Source organism: Pseudorasbora parva, chromosome 13, assembly GCF_024679245.1.
Source record: "Pseudorasbora parva isolate DD20220531a chromosome 13, ASM2467924v1, whole genome shotgun sequence".
In the NCBI taxonomy this organism is placed as follows: domain Eukaryota; kingdom Metazoa; phylum Chordata; class Actinopteri; order Cypriniformes; family Gobionidae; genus Pseudorasbora; species Pseudorasbora parva.
In genome coordinates, this window is record NC_090184.1 from 10,229,925 (window position 1) to 10,253,099 (window position 23,175).

The 23,175-nt window shown below is 37.1% G+C and overlaps 1 protein-coding gene across 2 annotated transcripts in view; it reads left to right on the forward strand.

Moving 5' to 3' along the window:
- dpp9 (dipeptidyl-peptidase 9) overlaps positions 1-23,175 on the forward strand; it is a 31,441-nt gene that overhangs the window by 952 nt on the left and 7,314 nt on the right. The window contains exons 2-16 of one of the 2 annotated variants that reach the window (XM_067413143.1): positions 4,466-4,556; positions 4,645-4,883; positions 6,710-6,822; positions 6,922-7,095; positions 7,209-7,380; positions 8,140-8,250; positions 10,719-10,847; positions 12,217-12,278; positions 12,362-12,462; positions 19,218-19,395; positions 20,170-20,329; positions 21,886-21,965; positions 22,053-22,205; positions 22,575-22,710; positions 22,809-22,954. In XM_067413143.1, coding sequence (XP_067269244.1) covers positions 4,501-4,556; positions 4,645-4,883; positions 6,710-6,822; positions 6,922-7,095; positions 7,209-7,380; positions 8,140-8,250; positions 10,719-10,847; positions 12,217-12,278; positions 12,362-12,462; positions 19,218-19,395; positions 20,170-20,329; positions 21,886-21,965; positions 22,053-22,205; positions 22,575-22,710; positions 22,809-22,954 — 2,010 coding nt within the window. In that variant the 5' untranslated portion in view covers positions 4,466-4,500. The remainder of the gene's footprint in view (positions 1-4,465; positions 4,557-4,644; positions 4,884-6,709; positions 6,823-6,921; positions 7,096-7,208; positions 7,381-8,139; positions 8,251-10,718; positions 10,848-12,216; positions 12,279-12,361; positions 12,463-19,217; positions 19,396-20,169; positions 20,330-21,885; positions 21,966-22,052; positions 22,206-22,574; positions 22,711-22,808; positions 22,955-23,175) is intronic. The other variant, XM_067413144.1, reaches the window with a different exon arrangement.

Genomic DNA, 23,175 nt, shown 5'->3' on the forward strand with positions numbered 1-23,175 from the left:
GTAGTCAGTTACTGATTCCAAATTACATGACAAAAAATGTAATTAGTAACGTACGTAATGGTGCTGTCAAACGATTAATCGCTTCAAAAATAAGTGTGTAATACTGTGTATAAATTACACACACTTGCATGTGTGTATGTATATATATATATATATAATATTTATATATAATATACTTAATATACATGTATTTATTTGACAGCCATCCATTACATTACACATTGAGATAATATAATCTGACTAGTCTTTGATTACTTTTAGATCACTTTTGACCTAATTTTTTCACATTGATTTGAATGGGATAATCTGGTTCCATATTGATATAAAAATACAGAGAGAGAAAGCATATTCCATTATCCACAACAGGAAGTGCATTAAGTATTACATTAAGTCAGGGTTTTCCAGACTTTGTTTTGTTATGTAACTGCAGGGGGGTTGTTTAATGAAAAGTTATTAAATCATAAACATTTTTTGATTAAAATAAATAATTTAAAATTAAATACAAAATAAAAATCACTAAAACGTGTGCATGTTGTGAAAATTAACTTTATTATTATTATTATTATTATTATTATTGACTTGTGAAGTCAATACATATGAAATGTGAATTTGTACACTTTAATGTGTTTGAAAAAAAAACAGAAGCCTTCCAAAAACTGTACTACTACATGGTTAAAAAAACTCACTGAGTAATGATTTCAAATAATAAATAATATGTTCATCAGGAGCTGAATGCAATGTTGAGAAAACACTTGTTAAAAGCTGAATGATTTCTGTAAATCTAGTGATCAAATGCTGTGTGGCTTTCAGTTTTTCCAGTGGCAAATGATATGACTCTATGATCTGTGTGCAATTCCACAAACCTGGAAGAGCTTTTGATAGGTTTTGTTTGGAAAGAAAATAACGAATTATGAATAATTTACTGCCATAGTGAGAAACAGGGCTGTGGCTATCGATTCTTTCAAGTATTCTACCGATTATTCCATCGAATAATCGGATCATAATGACTTTTTTCTTTTTTTAAAGAGCAATACTAAATATGTAAGAGAAAATAAGACGGGTATCTTAAAATTAACATGTAATTTGTTTTCTTTTTAGAAAAATTACGTTTTATTGCAGAAATTGCAAGCATTAATAGCTGTGAAACTAAACCATTTTAATGCATTCAATCACAATATTTTATATTATAAAAATCTATTTAAAATTACTTTTAAAAGGTAAACATAGTTCAAACTAAAACTACAACCAATAAACCAAAATAATAGTAATGTAAATAACAATAATGCCTAAACATTGCATTTGTCATGCAACTTAACTTTAAAGTTTCAGCTTCAGTTCAGGCATGACATGGGCTAAGCCTTTGCTGTCTTCTGAAGGATTTGTGGCTTTTGTAAGAAGCAAATAATATTAGACATGAAGGTGTCTTGAAATAAGAACAAGAGTAGAGATGGGCATACTAGAGATGCGCAGATCATAGATAGTTTTTTGATAAGCTGTTGGACAAAACCACAATACGAAAAGCATTAAACAAGGCTTCAGATGGCACTGATGCGCGGGGAATACAGAGATGCCTCGCTAGAGCGGCCAGCCTCAGGAAACGACTTTCATTTGCTTTACCAGTCAGGAGCTTGTTGGCTATACCATTGCTGTATTGTAATACCATGTAGCTTTTTTTGCATGTAACTTTGTCACCCTTTCTGTCGAAATAGTCCCACACAGTATGCTTCTTTCCCATTGCTTCATTTTGCGAAATATGTCTGTGGCGGCACATGTGACTCGTTGCATGTGTCGACGCGCCCCTGATAGTGTTAATCAGTCAAAATTCAGTATTATAGAATTAAATAAGACATAATACATTTATTTTATTTGTATATTTAGTTAAATAACTTAGATCATAATTTTAGTGTCCCCAACTGAGCAAGCCAAGGCAACAGTGGCAAGGAACCAAAACTCAAAAATGTCATGCTCGAAATGCTATTGGCTTGAGATTGTCATTCTTTGAGTGTATATTAGTAATACAGTGGAAATCAGCATGTTGATTTACGGTGTGCACACCTATATTTTCTGGTTGTGACCCTCAAATTTTCAGTTGGGGGACGCTGTGCTCCTAGTAAAAAACTTAGTAAAAAACCTAGTAAAAAAAAGTCTGAAGCCCTTTGTCTTAAAGGGTTAGTTCACCCAAAAATGAAAATTCTGTCATTCATTTCTTACCCTAATGCCGTTCGACACCCGTAACACCTCTGTTCATCTTCGGAACACAAATGAAGATATTTTTGTTGAAATCCGATGGCTCAGACAGGCCTTCATTGACACCAATGTCATTTCCTCTCTCAAGACCCATAAAGGCACTAAAGACGTCGTTACAAAGCCCATCTCACTACAGTGGCTCTACAATCATTTTATAAAGCGACAAGAATAGTTTTTGTGTGCAAAAAAACTAAATAATTACTTGTATAGTGATGGGCCAATTAAAAAAAAAACGTTTCAAACCGTTATGAATCAGCGTATTGATTTATGATTTGTTGCGTGTCGATATGCTGAAATTGTGACATTGGCGATCCGAATCCATTTTGAATCCATTGGCGACAAAATTTTCATTTTTGGGTGAACTAACCCTTAAAAGTCTGCTAAAACAACTCTATATCGCAAATCACATCACAACAATACATATCGTCGCATTTTTATATCTCGGTATATCGGTACACCCCTACAACCAATATTTGATCTGTGGTGCTTAAACTAGTTCAACAAGAAACAGCCAGATGACAATTTGCAAACGCAAACCCAGGTTTACAGTTTGATATTTGTTGTTAGAACTGCTAACTGTACCATCTTGTCCTCGTGTGTTTCTAGGAACTCAATAATAAGGGCTCAATTTATTGTTTTTCACAATGCATTGAGCAACACTATTTCTGAATAAGAAGAAAGGTTTACAGTCATGTTGGAAACATTGTGTATTTTGTCCTTTTACAAACAGGTTCCCTGCTTTTGAAACCTTTCAAATCAGCTAGACAGACTTTAAATTTTCGGTTTCCACAGATTGTTTTAATGATTTTTATTCATATAGCTTTTTGTTTGGTGTCAAATCAATGTTGTATTGTTAAATGGGCCATACCAGCATTTCCTCACTCTTTTTCTTGCAAAACAACCATAGTTTAGTTTCCACGCTCTTTGTAACCTTTTCAATTAAACTGTAGCTTCTAGACCATTTAGACACTTTATATACATATAAACACGCATCTTTTTTATGATTTATCGGAATTTTTATATATATGGTAAATAAGGTTGTGGATCCAGTATAGTTTGTACTAATTCAGTTTGCATTGCAATGTGAAAGATTCACAAATGAATCCAATTTAACTGTACCACGTCATTATTTATGGTAAGCCATATATAGACATCACCTGGAATAATATTATCAGCATTACCTTTTTTTGAATAATAGTTTCTCCTACTTCCTCCTCCGTGACCTCACTCTCACGAACTCTGCAGACTCTCACATAGAGCTGAGATTAATAACATTCCTCATGCTAATGCTTTGTTAGCTCTGAAACCTCAGTGGCTTGTATTTCCTTCCTATTCGAAAGTATGTAAGGACTGCGTACAGTGCTTACATGTGATTATATGTAAGTATTGTGTAATTAATATACTTGTTATTGATTTGCATAATTACATATTTTTCACACAATTTAAGTAAATCTATTGATTTTCCCTCATTTAGTTTTTCTATCTTTTAAATATTTCCAAAAAATCCTACTGGAGTGCTTTTATACATTGGGAAGGCGGAGATTTACGGAGGATCACGATTTACAGATTTGCAACCTTTATTTCTAATTGGCTCCTGAAAAAACACATCACACAAATCTTTATATGAGGGCTGCGAGTTTTAATCTATTTATACAACATGCAATTTATTAAATCAAAGGTTTTTTTTAGGGTTTTTTTATAAGAGAGGCTCTTAATGAAAATAATGTAAAGACATTACGTTATTGTAGCAGAAAAGTAAGGCATGTTGGCAGTGTTGGGAAGGTTACTTTGGAAATGTAATAGGTAACAGATTACAAATTACCCAAATGTAAAAGTGTAATTCAATTACCATTTCAATTACTTAATTAAAGTAATGTAACTGGTTACTTTTCTAATTTCCAGCATTGGAACGCCTTTTTATCACTTGTCATGGTGGCTCCCAGACAGGTTGTAGCCTAAAGCTTTCAGAAGCAATGTGGATTGAGAAAATTGGCAGATTCAACAAAATAATAATATTCAACATATCCTAGCGTTTTACAGAAAGTATTCAAATGTAACCCCCTTTGTAATCGTTAACATTTTAAAAAAGTCTCAGTAACTGTAATGGATATTAGTTTTATTTTATTTTGTAATTCAATTACGTAATCTAGTTACATGTAACTAGTTAATCCCAACACTGGGTATAAATGCATGAATACTTTTCTTCTCTATCCTGCAGGTTGCCAGATCTTGTTGAGGGTTGTGTGCTGGTTAATGCATAGAGGAAAAAGGGTGAAACTTGAAGACGACACTGAAGGTAGTTGGAAAAGGTATGATAATGTTGTTGTTTTTTTACTCCATTTAATATAAATCAAATAGCTTTTGAATGTTAGGCTTATGGGTCGCTCCTGTGCTCAGCTTTGCAGCTGTCAGAATGACTGCCGTAGATGACATCTCAGACAGCACAGAGGTTGTGGAAATGGAAGACGTCCCCTCCCAGTTTTTTGTGGAAAAGCACTCATGGGATGGCTTGCGTGACATCATTCACGGCAGCCGGAAGTACTCTGGAATGATCATAAACAAGGCACCCCATGACTTCCAGTTCGTTCAGAAGCATGACGAGTCCGGCCCTCACTCGCACCGGCTCTACTACCTTGGTACTCTTTTCTTGCAGATTCTTGTATCCGCAAATGCACCAGTTCCTCATTTCATTATTAAAATATAGCTTTTTTCAGCCTGTATGTTTTTAAGTGGTTATGTCGTAGTTCAGTGACAGTGTTCATGATAAAGAAAATTATCCTGTTTTTTAAAGCACGCCAGCTGTTAGAAGAGTCATTATACAATAAATATACGTTTTTAAAGCATCGTTCCACGTGACATTGATTCACATACTACATCAACCTTGGTTTGTAATTCCAAATGACCTGATGTAAAGACCTAGAGACAGTCATAAGGACCTGCAGGGGGCCACTGATATCATTTCATGTTTAATATCTTTTCCCCCTTCATTTATGTTGGTTGGACCACATGACTTTTTTGTTCACGCCACATACCATTCTAAAGTCTGGGGTCTGTAAGATTTGAAAGAAGTCTCTAATATTCACCATGGCTGCATTTATTTGGTCAATAATACAGATAAACAGCAATATTCTGAAATAGTGTTACAATTGCAAATAACTTCTTTCTGTTTTAATGTTTAATATGTAAAAACTACTTTCTGATTTGTTACTCCAGTCTTAAGTGTCAAATGATTCTCCTGAAGTAATTCAAATATGCTGATTTGGTAAAAATTTCTTATGTTAAAAATAGATTTTCAATTGAAACTGATGCATTTTCACCCCCAGGATTCTTTAATGATTAGAAAGGTATAAAATATGTTTACGGTATTGATCAGTCTCTTGCTGAATAGAAGTATTTAGGGATGCACCGAAATGAAATTCTTGGCCGAAGCCGAAACCGAATAATAATGAAATGCTTGGCCGAAGACCGAAGGCCGAATACCGAACGCGGAGTTTCGCATTTTTTCCATTTATTTGGCAATTTTTTTTTACCATTACAATAATTAAATAGTAAAAATTTGCTTTTTACTATTTTGTGTTGCTTTTCAGAGAAATAAATCAAATAACAAAAATACAATTTCAAAATATTTATTTAACACTGAATTTTTTTTTAACATTCCAGCAGATATTATACAAACTAAGCACAACATAACTTAAAATAAATAATTAGTAAAATAAAAAATATATTTTTATTTGGCCATCTTAGAAGCCCCCCTTCTTGAATAGCCTATGTTAGGCCTATAACTGACTGCTGAAAGAATGTAACTCTGTATGTCTACAACAACAAATGTGCATTGAATAGTGCAAAAAAAGTGGATAAACCCACAACAAATAAATATCTGTCCTAGACATAAGCCTACTTAGCCTACTTCTTCAGGAAAAGTGGCAGGTTCTTCTTTATGAAAAGTAGCTTCTCTGCTTTCTCACATGAAAGTCAGTTCCTCTTCTCATCGATGACATGAGATCCAGCACTAAACAGTGCTTCCACACTGCTGACATGTTTGCTGCATAAAGCACGCGGCTCTCACTCTACGTGGGTTACTTTTTGATCGCGTCATTAAAAACGTCATTGTTCGGCCAAAATTATTCGGCCTTTTTACTTATTCGGCCGAATGCCGAAAGTGCTTTTTTTGGCTATTTTTGGCCGAATAATTTCGGTTGCCGAACATTCGGTGCATCCCTAGAAGTATTTATTTTAATGTAATAATCTCACTCAACCTTTGAATGGGAGTGTATTTTCTAAGAAATACTACATTCTTGTAATCAGACTTTTTTTCTCCATTATGATATCAGATAAGTTGTCACACCAACATTTTTGTTGTTTAGATTTTGATTATTTGCATGATTCAGGTTTTTCTGCCTTTGTTCAAATTGTTCCATTTCTGTCATTTCCCTAATGTTTTCATCTCGTCATACTTGAATAGGAATGCCCTATGGGAGCAGAGAAAACTCATTATTGTACTCCGAAATCCCAAAGAAAATACGGAAAGAAGCCCTCCTGGTGTTATCGTGGAAACAGATGTTAGATCACTTCCAGGTATCATTTGTTCTAAGTAAATGATGCAAGGCATATGAGGGATTATAACATATTAATAACATTAATTTAAAATGTCATTAATTTGTGTTTTTCCTGTAGGCAACCCCACATCATGGTGTTTATTCCCGTGAGGAGGAGCTTCTCCGTGAGAGGAAGCGTCTGGGGGTCTTTGGCATCACGTCCTACGACTATCACCCACAAAGCGGCCTTTTCCTCTTCCAAGCAAGCAGCAGCCTTTTCTATTGCCGTGATGGCGGCCATAATGGCTTCATTGTGAGTCTAGATGTAGTATTCTGCTGTCCTCAGTTTAATATTTCTGGGAAATTACTTCATAATTTATGTGTGAAGCTATGCGTCCCTATGCCTGAAAGTCATGTGATGTTTAGCAGGCAGCCCCAATGAAGCCTGTGGAAATAAAGACTCAGTGCTCAGGGATTCGCATGGACCCCAAGATCTCACCCGGTGATCCCAGTTTCGTTGCCTTCATAAATAATAATGACCTATGGGTGACGAATATCGAAACTGGAGAGGAGCGCAGACTTACTTTCTGTCATAAAGGTTTGTTGATCTGTTAATATAAAGAAGCAGTTGTTTAATAATAAGGGTATATTCTGGGTTGTTTTTAACTTAATGTCTAAGGAGCTGAGGGACAAATCAAAAATTAACTCTTGAAATCGACAACATGGCACAGATGCAGCACATAACTGGATATATTTATCCAAGTTTTTGTATATGAAGAACATTATGCCTTTATGATTAATGGCTTATGTGATTAATAGTGTTTTTGGTTACACTTTATTTTAAGGTTCAGTCATTAACTCTTAACTAGTTGCTTATTAGCATGCATATTACTAGGATATTGGCTGTTTATTAGGACTTATTAAGTACATAATAATGCCTTATTCTGCATGACCTTATTCTACATCCCGTAATCCTACCCAATACCTAAACTTAAATGCTACAAAAACTACCTTACTAACTATTAATAAGCAGTAAATTATGAGTTTATTGAGGCAAAAGTCATAGTTAATAGTGAATGTGTTCCCCATACTAAAGTGTTACCATGTTTTTAAAGTGCTTTTGCTAAGGCAAGCAACATATAAATATTACTACAACTCAGAATTATGATTTTTCAAAACGAAAAGTGATGAACTCCGCTGTGCAAAATGTCTCATGGAGAAGGTTTTACACAAGGGAAACCTGTAATGTTATGTATTTTTTTTTGTTTCTCTCTGAACATTGATCCATAAATAAAGCACATCAGGTTACAGTGAATGGATGTTTCTGAAATCTGATATCTCTTCTACACCTGTCCAGGATTGAATAATGTCAAGGAAGACCCAAAGTCTGCTGGTGTCGCAACCTTTGTGATTCAGGAAGAGTTTGACCGCTTCACGGGGTACTGGTGGTCTCCAGCTGCTCCTGAAGGTTTGTTCAACACCTAAATCAGTGGTTGTCAACCATTTTGGCTTGAAGGCCCCCCAATTGTCCAACGCAATATTCACAATGAAATTAATTAACTGCAATTAATTTTGTGATTAGCAGAATTTAAGAACTGAATTTTTTTCAAAAAATACAGTAGTATGTGATATGATATAAAGTGGGCCCAGCCTCCTGCTTGAGAACCATTGACCTAGAGAGGGCTGTTTTATTTAGCTTGCTTAAGCCTTGTTTATACTTTCGCCTGGATCCGCACCGCGAGTTTCCCGCTGATTGCTTGTGAACCTCCCCTACAGACAGTGTTTCTTTAACACGACAGGGGTCGACTTGGAGTAATTGTCCTCTAAACAATCAGGAAACAGCAGTAAGAAGTAAGGTACGCGTGATTTTTGTTTTTAGTGTACTTCACCAAACCCAATCTACAAAAGAATTGTGTAAAAAAAAAAAAAAAATCTTGAAATTATTACTTGTCGTTAGAACAAAATATATGGATATGAGAACATTTATATAAAACTAAATTAAAGGGTGCATAACACACAGTTTCGGCCAATCTCCAGTTAATCTTGAGTACCTATAGAGTAGTATTGCATCCTTCATATCTCCGAAGAGTCTTTTGTTTTATCATATTTAATAAAGACAGATACACTGTTCCGATTCTTTCCGAAAACAGCCAAACTTGTATAGGTGTGCAGTGTACGGAGCTAAAGAGACACACACACAATACATCATGGCATTATCCCTGGATAACTTTCAATTAACTATACATTCACTTCAAGTTGTTTACATTATATGCGCTTGTGCGCCGATTGCCAAAAAAAAAGGTAATTTGATGCAGTTTCACTCACCACCTACGGTTACAATTCATGACCTGGAACAAACAAACACACTTGCAGAACTCCACTGATGCTCCGGAAAAACAAACAGCATCCACTGTTTCCTTAACTCTGGGTTATTTGGGAAGCTGAAAAATGTTATCTTTCCCTTACAACCAAAAACTCACTTCTTTAGTGACATTGTTTATTTTTTAGGTCTAAAAACTATAAATGACAGCGCTGCCGACGGCTTCCCTAACCCGAACGACGCTCGTTGAGTTTTCCGCTCTTGCTCTCGCTCTGGTTGACGTGTGCCTTCACTCATCACCGGGAGAAGTTCCCATACAAGCAATTCCACCCTGTATGACAGAGTCATAAATGAAAAATATTGTCAGAATATATCAGAATACTTGTTCGAATCCTGAAAGAGTGTATTTGGCACAAAAATAATCCATCATACGTCCAACTTGTTTTTTGAACAAGTTGGCCCCGTTTAGCACGAGAATCCATAATGTCATAATGAGAAATTGTCATTGTCAATTTTTTTTCTACACTGATATTAGCCCTCTGGCTTGAATGCTCTGTTTCAATGGTCGTGTCTGCTTTGAGACTTCAGTGAAAACACCCACTGTTGTGATGTGACACCTTTGCCTTTGAAATGAGATTGAGGCGGAGGAGGCGTGGATTGACAGATCTGAACATTATAAAGAGTGTTCTTTGATCGCTCTCTGTAGTTTAATCATTTAAATAACAGATTTGTCTCATGCTGCTAACAGAAACAACGTGAAGTTGATCGCTTTAGTCACTGGCTTGATTCACTGGTGCATGGAGTCGACCAGCAGCGGGACTGATAATATTAAACGATTTAGAAAGAAAGTCTGTGTGAACTTGAATGATTAGCTACACATCAGAAATCACTGATCCCAAATGAGGCATTAATGAACACTGTTACTCACTGTTTGTGGCGCTGCTGTTGAATCCATATGATAAAGCCTGTGCTGACATCGCGACTGATAAACTGAACTCATTCTTTAATAATTCTCTGGGTGGTCAGAGCAGAGGAAGGGGAGGAAACCTTTCCTAGTATGACGTCATAACAGGAAAATTCAAGATCAGCTCGTATGGGCTCTCATTTTCTCAAAGGCAGAGCAAGACAGCCAGAACTCGGTCAATTTCTAACCACGTGGGGACAATGTTCAGGCTAGGGGACCTCATATTAATGTTGAAAAAAATGGGACCTTTAACATGGACCTATTTTCATTAAAAGGGCTTATTTCTACTATTGTATGCTGATTTTGTAAATGTAAGAAATTTAGACTAAAAAGAAAGATCAAACTGGGTGCTGCCGGTGTCTTCGACAAACCTTCAACAAAGTGGTGCATCTTCAGAAGCGCATGCAAAAATACAACAACAAAAAAACACCAGAATGCCACTCCCACCGCAGGAACTCCCACCGCAATGACGTCATATTTTTCTGCATGCACTTTTGCACTCGTGCGGAGGCGGCAACTATAAACCCGGCTTGAAGTGTTGTTTTTGTTTGGTTTCATTTGGGGCAACATCCATTTGTACATTAGCCTTATTGGACACATGAAATGCATCAACCACCTGTTGCATACCCTTATTCTGCTTGTTTGCTTGTAGATGCAGATGGAGGCAGAACGCTTCAGTTGCTGTATGAGGAGGTTGATGAATCGGAAGTGGAGATAATTCATGTGCCCTCACCAGCTTTGGAGGAGCGCAAGGCAGATGTATACAGATATCCTCGAACCGGTAATCACCAACACACACTGTTAAAGCACCAAATATTTATGGTTGGGAGCTGAGAAACAATTCCATAAAAATAAAAACGATTAAAATATAAATACTACAAACCTACAGTTTAACAAATAGTTGTACAGTGTAGTTTTTTTTTTTAACACATGATTGCTGGGTAACTAAATAGAATATATGATTCAGTGTACTGATATGTAACTTGGTTGAGTCAATCTAAAGGGGGACTCTTACTGAATCTATCAAAGAGTTTCTTAACATACCTAATGGACAGCAGGACATTACTGCCATCGTTTCCAATTACTTCCAATACTCACCAAAACAGACATTTTATTTTGTGTGTTTGTCCATTCAAGTGCAGAAAGACACAAAAGAGAGATCAATTCAGTACTTGTGCGCTTTCGGTGTGCGCACAGAAAACCGGACTGAATTGAGCTCTCGCATCATCAAACATCGTTTTCTTTCAACCACACGTTGACATTTTTGAACGTTTTATGGGACATGCAGCATATGTATGCCAACTTATGTATCGCCGGGGTAGATCAGCATGTTACAATTAAAATGTGTGCATCTTCCATGCAGAACATCACTTTTGACTGCATCTCTTCCCAAATCATCCCTCCCTAACTTTTTCGTTAAATAAATAACAAATTATTTGTCAGTGAAATTAGCACTGTTTCTTCTGTGGTACTTAGTTATTTCTGGCATCATTAAGGTTAATTGAATCCAGAATTAATGGCTTTAAAGGGTTAGATCGCACAAAAATGAAAATTAGCCCATGGTTTACTTGCCCTCAAGCCCACCCACGATGTGTTTGTGTAAGAAAACTATCCATATTTAAAACTTTATAAAGTATATTATCTAGCTTCCGACGAAATGACTTCCATATTCAACTTACAGAAAAAGTGTAGCGCCCGCGCCTCTTGCAGTTCAGAATGCTTATGTCTGACCAGCAAAACTGGTGTGCAATGTCTTTTTCCTAAAAATTTAATACGGAAGGCGAACACAAACGCATCGATTCGCTTCAGTAGGCTTTTATTAACCCCCCGGAGCTGTGTGGAGCAGTTTTATGATGGATATTGATGCACTTTCACAGCCATTATAAAGCTTGGATTAGCCAGGACATTTTTTATATACCTGAGAAGAATGTAATATACACCTAGGATGGCTTGAGGGTGAGTAAATCATGGGCTAAATTTCATTTTTGGGTGAACAAACCCTTTAATATATGTGGAAGTGCAACACTTGAATGCAGTCTTAAAAATACAGGTTATTCTTTGCATCATTTTGTTTACTATCAATATTTTGACACTGGATTTATGCTTTGTGTTAATTATTAATGCTGATGATCCCCTCTCAATGTTTTTAGGAAGTAAGAACCCTCAAATTAGCCTGAAACTATCAGAGATTCGAACTGACCAGCACGGAAAGGTAGGTACCTGTGCCCAAGCTCACTTTTTCTTTCTTTATGCCTGGTTAAAAGACTTTATAATGGTCTCTTATTCTTTTTGTAGATTATTAGTGCACAAAACAAGGAGCTTGTACTCCCATTCACAACACTCTTTCCTGGGGTTGAGTACATTGCGAGAGCTGGATGGACAAAAGATGGCAAATTGTAAGTAACAACAAATAATCACTTTAAAGAAATTCACTCTCATGTCTTTCTTATACACTGATGAGCCAAACATTATAACCAGTGACGGATGAAGCGAACATCGTTGATCATCTTCTAACAAGGCCACATATTAAGGTCCGGGTAGATTAGATGGTAAGCAAACAATCAGTTCTCGTCATCACAGTGTTGGATGCTAGGACTGGGACGGTTACTGTTTTACCAGAATACATGGGACGGTCACATGATGACCTTTTTTTTAAACCTTTTTTTTTTTCCCGGTGATGGCGGTGACGATCTCAGACCCGCGGTAATCGTCACCACCATCATCGAAAAAAAAAAAAAGGTTTACACTCCAGCCTTCATGTTTTTTGCTAGAAAAATTAACATGTTCACTTTATCGTGATTTTTTTCTTTTTTTTTGTATAAAAAGATATCATTTACTATAGGCTACTCTGTATTTTATCTCTTTACATAAATATATTTTCTACTTAAAAACTACATTTTGTTATTTTACTAACCCGAAAAAGTAGCTTGCTTCCAACTTCCACAGAGTTGTGCACGTTTTATCTCCTTTCATACTATTTTTTACCTAACTATAATTTTGAACTATAATATTGACCCAGTGTTTTTTATATGTGAACGCGGTTTTACGTGATTTTTACCACATGGGTGAAGCACAAAGCTTTTACAAGGGAAATAAATGCGCAAATGTTACATAGCAGCCATGAAAACAGGCTATGGGTTCATGCCGAATGAGAGGGGGAGGCTGAGCCCAATTTAAGATTTGCCAGCTTTTTAATTCTGTTTTGCAATCTGGTCATCCGATATTTCGATTTCCGTGAATTTTAACAATAGGCCTAATGTTAGTCCATTTTATCCCACGGGACATCTTGTTTCTTTTCCCAAATCTTCACTCGCGGTGCACTTGTTTTTGCAGGGAATTATAAACATTTCTTTCTTTCATTTGATTTAGTCTATTACACTCGTTCACATCTTTTACTGTAGTAAAGTAGAAAAACACTGTAGGATGAAATATTATTTAACACACTTTGTGCTTGTTATTAGAGGCACGTCTGGTTTATTAGAATAGCGCAGTTCACGTGCACCCAGCGGTTTTACTTTCGTTTTCTCTAGCAGTGCATAATCAAACAGCCTAAATGTCTTGACCCTGTGGAAGATAAAATTCTCTTCAGACGTTTTACAACAAGTGTTGCTTTGCAACATCAGAAGAAAACATAAAGACGAAGATATTCGAGACTGTCTATCCAGCTCGTCTCCCACATTCATCTCAAAGCGCAGAGCGGTATGACGCATCTTTGCGGGGCAATAGTCTATAAAACAAATATTTCTTATATTCTTAATTTTTTATATATTCTTCAGATTACCATTTACTTATAATCATTTACAATTGGCTGTGTTGTTTCACTGACGGAAAATAAACACGCATGCTTATGAAATGGATGTTTGAGTGTTTATTATTGTAAAATGTAGGCTGGAATACAGTACCATATTTAAAATAGCATATATGCATTAGTTATACTCTCAATTTAATTTACAGAGCAAACTATAGAAAAAGATAAATGTGGCACTCAAAAGACCTGCAACAGCGCCACGCCTGTTGCACGTCTTTTTTTCCCTTTTAAAAAAAAAAATATCACTGGTTTAAAAAGCGGTTTACCGATGAACCGCAGGAATTTCTTACTTTTCAACCACGGTAAAAAAAATCCATACCATCCCTGCTCTATTGGATGCAGTAGAAATGGGCAGGAATAAAGATCTGAGCAATTTTGATAAAGCGCCAAATTGTTCTGGGAAGGCTTGCGGGTTGCATAAAATTCAAACCGTGATCCTAGGAGGGAAAACCCACAAACCGGCAATGGGGTGAAGAGTGAAGGGCGCCCAAGGCTCATCGAGGACACAAGGTTATCCCTTCTGGCCCGAGCCAACAGAAGGTCTACTGTTGCACAAGTCACACTACATTTTAATGATGGTTATGGAAGGAATGTCACAACACAGTGCATCACACACTGCTGCGTAGCCTCAGGCCAATCAGTGTGCCTATTTTGACCCCTCTCCACCGTCAATAGCACCTACAATGGGCATGCGTGCATCAAAACTTGATCTTGGAGCAGTGGAGGAATTTTGCCTGGTCCGCTGAGTCTCTTTTTCTTTTACATCACGTGAACTGCAGTGAACATGTGCACAGTTTACCTGGGAAAGTGATGGTACCAGGATGCACTGTGGGACGATGACAAGCCGGTGGATGGAGTGTGATGCTCTGGGCAATGTTCTGCAGGCCTTGGCCCATCCATTCATGTGAATGTCAATTTGACACGTGCCACCTACATAACCATTGTTGTAGATCATATACACCACTTCATGACAATGGTGTTCCCTTGTGAAAGTGCCTCGTTTAGCTGGATAATGCTCAGGATAATGCCACACTGAACACATTGGGGTTTGAGGAACATGGTGTTGTCCTGGCCTCCAAATTCCCTAGATCTCCATTCAGTAGATCATCTGTGGGATGTGCTGGACCAACAAGATTGGTCCACCTCTCAACATACAGGAAATGAAGGAACTGCTGCTAACACCTTGGTGCCAGATACCACAGGACACCTTCAGGGGTCTTGTAGAGTCCATGCCTCGGCGGCACTGTTTTGGCAGCACTTAGAGTTCCAACAGCATATTAGGCAGTTGGTCATAATGTTATTTTAGTTCATCGCTGTATATAAACTTAGCAAAGAAGAAATGTTACATTTCAGGATACTGAATTTTAATCAGGGTATCCGCGGGGTCTTGAAAAGTATTAAAAGGTGATAAATCAATTTTGGGAAAATTAAGACCCTTATAAAGTATTAAAAAGTCTTATCACGGCTTTATAAAGTCTTTAATTTTGAAAGTATTTTGTTTAAGCTTTGTCAAAAGAGTTTGACTCCAAAAAGTATTTATGAAAATATTTATTTTCATCCCCATAAGTATTAAAAAACAACGGGGTGCTCAGTCTGAGATTGGCTCGGAGCGCGCGCGCCAGGGATGGAAATTAGCACCGCCACCAGCCAAATGCGGCTGATTTTGAGTTGTGGCGGGTAAACTGGCTTCAAATACCGAGCTGTTTCACCTCTTTGTAAACTTAAAAAAAATGCATGCGAGTGCTGCCGTATGTGCGCATATGACCAGTCATTTTCTCCGTCATCACTCGCGTAAAGACACGCTGAGACTCGCGCGCTCTGTGAGAAGATCTGACACTGTGCATCATCCGAGAGCGCGCACTCGTCTCACAGCGCACAAATATTGAGTTCTCTTTCAAGTCTTGCACTTAAACGAACAAACTCACACAAGAAGTATGTCATCATGTCCATCTGGATGAGTATCCTAGCTGACATAGTCTGAATATGCCTTAAGTGAACTGGGAAGGAACTGCTTATGCACAGAACTGACTGTATGCACAGTCGAGAAAGACGAGCATATCCCTGCATCAGGTCTTAAAGGCGCAGTAGCCTTTACTGCTGCCTGAGTGATGTCCTTATATTTAGTTTGACAATAAACAGTGCTTCTTGATTGAATAGCTTTTGTAAGTTTAATAAGGATTAATCTTTCATTTAAACAGTTAAATATGCAGTTATTTTACATTTGATTACTTTATTCAATTTCTGTACCTTTCTTCAGGCCAGTAGGCATGTGCTTTATTATTTAATGTCCACATGAGTGAGGTCGAGTTAAACATTTTAGTTTGAATTTTATTTTTCGGTTTTCAGCTTTGGTTTCTTCTTTTTTGGTTTCGGCCAAGAATTTTGATTTCGGTGCTTCCCATTCTGACAATGTTCTGCTCGGTATGTTGTCAACATGCTTCAAAGATGCCAAAACGAATAGTTTCATTGTTGGGACTAAAAACCATAAAACTGTAAGCCATAAAAGACCACGAATCATCCAAATGCCTCATCCAGGTAAAAAAAAAAGAGCGCACCAAGCCCTACTTATTTAATTAAATGTATATCAGTTCATGTTTTGTGTGTGTATAAGCGAGAACGAGAACATGTCAGTATTTCATTGAGACTTGAGATTAAATAAACTGCTTAAGTATTGTAGAGCTTGTAGTATTAATTTTCACATGCAGTTACACATTGTCAGTTAAAAACAAAAAAGTGGCTGGTAAAAACATTGAGTGGTAGATTTTGAAAAAAGTTAATTTCCATCCCTGGCGAGCACCGTCTACGGGTGACGTCATGTATTTTGCGAAATGCGCAGTTAGGTAATGTGTCGCCTTCCATACATTGCGAAACAGATATGCAATATAAACAATACAAAATTGGCCTACGATAGAGATTTTAAGTCTACATTCGACTACAACTGTTTATTAAAGGTTTGTTGCCGATTAGAACTTAAAGTGTGATGAGGTCTTAAAATATTTTGAGAAGGTCTTTAAAAAGTCTTAAAAAGGTATTGAAATTAACTTCAGGATTCCTGCATATACCCTGTTAATGTTTTCAGTTTTACAGATCATTATTGGAAAGAGTTTTTGTTCAGTGTGCCATAAATAATTTCTACACAAGCACTTTTGGAACAGTCATTAACACTAACAGATTAACAGCAGTAGACAATTAAGGTCACTATTACAACTTTCTACTGACTGGGAAAAACAACAAGAGAAAGATGCCTAATACATAGGAATAAAACTATTATTTGCTTAAAGGAACTGTATGTGAGAAATGTAATTTTAATGAATCAAAAAATGGCCCTGATATGTCACTAGACATTAAGAAATCATGTTCATTTCAAATACTTCTATCACTAACAACAGTAGTCCGGCCAGTAGTTGTCAACAGTAGTTGTTGTTGCAGCTCTCAACTGATGTTAATGTTGACATGTTGTGTTTTGGCCTGAAGCTACGCCCTCCGCCTACAGTCTTGTTCAAATTAATAGCAGTACAATGTGACTAACCAGAATAATCAAGGTTTTTAGTATATTTTTTATTGCTACGTGGCAAACAAGTTACCAGTAGGTTCAGTAGATTCTCAGAAAACAAACAAGACCCAGCATTCATGATATGCACGCTCTTAAGGCTGTGCAATTGGGCAATTAGTTGAATTAGTTGAAAGGGGTGTGTTCAAAAAAATAGCAGTGTGGCTTTCAATCACTGAGGTCATCAATTTTGTGAAGAAACAGGTGTGAATCAGGTGGCCCCTATTTAAGGATGAAGCCAACACTTGTTGAACATGCATTTGAAAGCTGAGGAAAATGGGTCGTTCAAGACATTGTTCAGAAGAACAGCGTACTTTGATTAAAAAGTTGATTAGAGAGGGGAAAACCTATAAAGAGGTGCAAAAAATGATAGGCTGTTCAGCTAAAATGATCTCCAATGCCTTAAAATGGAGAGCAAAACCAGAGAGACGTGGAAGAAAACGGAAGACAACCATCAAAATGGATAGAAGAATAACCAGAATGGCAAAGGCTCAGCCAATGATCACCTCCAGGATGATCAAAGACAGTCTGGAGTTACCTGTAAGTACTGTGACAGTTAGAAGACGTCTGTGTGAAGCTAATCTATTTTCAAGAATCCCCCGCAAAGTCCCTCTGTTAAAAAAAAGGCATGTGCAGAAGAGGTTACAATTTGCCAAAGAACACATCAACTGGCCTAAAGAGAAATGGAGGAACATTTTGTGGACTGATGAGAGTAAAATTGTTCTTTTTGGGTCCAAGGGCCACAGGCAGTTTGTGAGACGACCCCCAAACTCTGAATTCAAGCCACAGTACACAGTGAAGACAGTGAAGCATGGAGGTGCAAGCATCATGATATGGGCATGTTTCTCCTACTATGGTGTTGGGCCTATTTATCGCATACCAGGGATCATGGATCAGTTTGCATATGTTAAAATACTTGAAGAGGTCATGTTGCCCTATGCTGAAGAGGACATGCCCTTGAAACGGTTGTTTCAACAAGACAATGACCCAAAACACACTAGTAAACGGGCAAAGTCTTGGTTCCAAACCAACAAAATTAATGTTATGGAGTGGCCAGCCCAATCTCCAGACCTTAATCCAATTGAGAACTTGTGGGGTGATATCAAAAATGCTGTTTCTGAAGCAAAACCAAGAAATGTGAATGAATTGTGGAATGTTGTTAAAGAATCATGGAGTGGAATAACAGCTGAGAGGTGCCACAAGTTGGTTGACTCCATGCCACACAGATGTCAAGCAGTTTTAAAAAACTGTGGTCATACAACTAGATATTAGTTTAGTGATTCACAGGATTGCTAAATCCCAGAAGAAAAAAAAATGTTTGTACAAAATAGTTTTGAGTTTGTACAGTCAAAGGTAGACCCTGTATTTTTTTTGAACACACCCCTTTCAACTAATTGCCTTAAGAGCGTGCATATCATGAATGCTGGGTCTCATTTGTTTTCTGAGAATCTACTGAACCTACTGGTAACTTGTTTGCCACATAGCAATAAAAAATATACTAAAAACCTTGATTATTCTGGTTAGTCACATTGTACTGCTATTATTTTGAACAAGACTGTATCTACCAATCACGAAGTCAGTAGTGTTTCTGCATCCGTGTTGCCAGATCTGCTCTAGTTACCACAGCTGCAGATCTACAAACATTCCTGCTAGATCCTGCATACTATCTGGCAAACTCGAATCAGGGAGAGGGGGAGAGGGGATACACCGCTCTACAGTCATTTGAAAGTGATTGCAGTACCAGTTTTGGCCACAATCTTACATACATTTCCTTTAATTTTCTCTCTTCCCAGTGCTTGGGCAATGTTACTAGACCGCAGTCAACAGAAGCTTCAGTTAGTGCTGTTACCACCTGCACTCTTCATACCTGCGAGCATGGATGAACCACAGTGGGAGGAACATGTGGAGGCCATGCCTGAGGGAGTCCAGCCCTACATCATCTATGAGGAGATAACTGACATCTGGATCAATGTAAGCCCCTTCATTAATCCTAAAGTGTAGTGGTGCACTGATATCGAAATTTGCGGATGGCAGTTTGGCTCATAACTCGTATAATGGTCAATATATTGTTTATTGTGAGGAAAAACTGCTGTCATCATCTTGCCTAATCAGAATATAGTAGACCAAAGTTAATGTTGGTTGAGAGTGCTTTAGTCACTGACTAAAGCAAAAGGAACAGCTATGGAGTTGTCAGAAGATCTCGCACATGTCTGAAAGATATTTAGCACCATGCCATATAGAGATGTGAAAAGAATGTTTAAAGTTTGGGGTTAGTAAAAAAATATATAATAAATGATCATTTAAACTGATCAAAAGTGACAAATCTGTTGTATTAACAGTAATAATAAAAATCATACATGTCTTAAGGGTCCCCGCGGAGTCTTAAAAAGTCTTAAAAGTCTTAAATTTGACTTGGTGTAACCTGCAGATACCCTGGTCTTTACTATTTCAAAAAAGTGCTGTTCTTTAGATTTTGTATTCTTAAAAGAATCCTAATAAAAACATCAAATAAGGGTTTCCACAAAAATATTAAGCAGCACAACTGTTTAATAAAAAAATGATGATAATGAGCATCAAGTCAGCATACTAGTTTCTAGTCCTAAAGACACTAAAGACTGGAGTGATGGCTGCTGACAATTTCAGTTTTATTTATTTAGTGATAAATATTGTGTTTTTTTGTTTTTTTTTTTCAACAAAAGTGTATTTTGACTGTTTTGTATTCAATTCTTGTCTTATTCCCAATAGGTCCATGATATCTTCTATCCCTTCATTCAAACTACTAATGACAAGATCACCTTCCTGTGGGTGAACGAATCACAAACGGGCTTCTGCCACTTGTACAGAATAACCAGTCTCTTACAGCCAGGCTGCCAGCAGTGGTCCAGAGAATACAGTCCTTCAGAAGGTCAGACGCTGAGTTGATTTTATATCACTGTTAAAGGTGCACTATGTAGTATTTTTGCAGTAAAATATCCAAAAACCACTAGGCCAGTGTTATATATTTTGTTCAGTTGAGTACTTACAATATCCCAAATGTTTCCAACTATTTGTAAATTGTGAGAAAATTATTTTAACCAAGGAGCTAGCACGTCTCAGCATAGCGTTTGAGGGAGTCTCCTTTCAATGGCATCATATCTGTTACCCTCGGTTTCCGGTTTTATTTGGCAGAAGCCCTTTACTCTTAGCAGTGTGCAACAAATTTCACAGCAGCCGCCGAGCGAACACAGAGTAACATCATAACGTCATAACGTCATTTTAAACACACTTAAATGTATCTAATGTGATAAACAGAGCTGCATTACTTCATACTCATGACCGGAAAAGCGGAAATAGTGCAGGTGCCGGCGACTGTGTCCCGTCATAATAAAAGTCCTGCTGCTCGCGAGCCGTGTTTGTGTGTAACAATTGCTCCAGCAGCCTTGCTCTGTTCCACAACACTCGGTCCTGCTCTGCTTTACACTACAGTAACGTTAATAACCGCATTCATGAACATGATTTCTGCCCGTGTCCTATTTTCCACCGGCTGTGAGGTGAAGACCACGTCCCAAGATGCTGCACTCAAATTTGGCGTCATCAAACTACGCCTTTGTTTTGAATAGGCTCCCTCAAGTGGACGGAAAGTTCCATAGTGCACCTTTAAACATAGTTGTGTATTTCTCTTTGCCCAAGAGATTTGATCAGAAGTGCAAATATGCAGATATGATGCAATGAAATTGACACTGTGCAAATATGAAAAAAAAAGTAAAACTTATTCTGACATCCAGTCAAACAAGTTATATATGATGCTGTTAAAATAAAAACTCCCTAATGCAACTTGTAAATTACGTTTTTATTTCTACAGTAGGCTGTATTGTTATTCTTAATGAAAAACACAACAAAAAGCAGTACAAAGACAACTTGCTTATATTAAACATTAATAATTTATTAAAGAGCCCCTATTATGGATTTTTGAAAATGACCTTTCATGTAGAATGTAACCGTTTCAAGGGAATGAAAACATCCTGCTAAGCTTTAAAGGCTTACTTCAGCGATTTTAGCATATGGCTTTGTATCAGTAGAAGCTCGGGAGTGTATTTGAATGATCGTGTGTTTTTTCTTGCGGGTGTCCGAGAACTATTTTGTGATTGGTCAGAAATGTATGCTTTATGATAAAAATTATCTGCATTGTGTTTCCTAACCAACCAGTGGCTTCTATGAAGAACTAAACAATCCAGGTACACATTTCCCAAAAGCAAAGCCTAGGCTTATAATGCTTTTGGGAATCGCGTCCCTAAATTGGCTAGATGTTCTCTTAGATGATTCACTTTAATTAAAAATTAATACTTTGTTTTATCGAGTCATTTATTCTTTAATTTATTTTCCTATTGTCATGTTTTTAATCTATGGCTTGTGCTTCTAAACAAAATGTAACCATGGGTCCTTGAAATATGAATGATTTAACTTTTGTATCATTATTATTAGATGATTTTAAATGCTCTGTAGAAGAGGAGGTGACTTTAACGAGTGGAGAGTGGGAAGTCTTGGCTAGACACGGCTCAAAGGTTTGCCTTATTATTCAACAAATTCAAAATACAAATGTCTTGCACAAATTCCTGTTCTTTATATGTTGTTTTCATTTACGTTTGCAGATCTGGGTCAACGAAGACACCAAACTGGTGTACTTCCAGGGCACAAAAGATACTCCACTTGAGCACCATCTTTATGTTGTGAGCTACGAATCTCCTGGAGAAATTGTCAGACTTACTAAGCCGGGCTTCTCTCACAGCTGCTCTGTTAGCCAGGTGTGTGTGTGTGTGTGTGTGTGTGTGTGTGAGAGAGAGACAATTTTAAGCACTGTTCACACCAAATCATTGGTGACAAAATGCCATACTGAAACATACAGAAATTGCAAATGATGTTTTTACAAATAAGGCTGAAGCTGGCAAAGAATTTCCTGGAATTATAGCATGAATAAATTTGATAGCTAATTATACATTTTCTGCCTAGCATATCCCAGATTTATATTGCCAAGAATTTCATTTTGTTGCATCATTAGCTTGTCTTACAGGGTGCATGAGTGAGGAAAAATAGATGTTAAAATATACAACGCGTGAAAACTGCATGTTCCATGACAAGCAGTCTCTGACTCTGTTTCCCTTGTTTCAATATAGAACTTTGACATGTTCATTAGCCACTACAGTAACGTGAGCACCCCTCCGTGTGTTCATGTCTACAAACTGACGGGTTCTGACAGTGACCCCCAACACAAAGAGCCGGAGTTCTGGGCGAGCATGATGGAGGCTACAGGTGAGAGTAGGGCCGTCAGGTCAGGGTGATGTTGCACGGTAGTTGGAAAGAGTAACACATGATCTAATAACATGTTTGCTTTTGTCTGTGTTGTGCAGGTTGTCCGGCTGATTATGTCCCTCCAGAGATATTTAGCTTCCCGGCCAATTCCGGTTTCCGCCTATATGGAATGCTGTACAAACCACACAACCTGAAACCAGGCAAAAAACACCCCACAATCCTGTTTGTGTACGGTGGCCCACAGGTTGGTTTGGCTGGGAAAAAAACTGACCATTAAGATTTCTGAAAGGAACCGTTTTACCCATTTTATATATATATATATATATATATATATATATATATATATATATATATATATATATATATATATATATATATATATATATATATATATATATATATATATATATATATATATAAATAAATATAAATAAAGTTGGGACAGTATGGAATGTGCAAATAAAA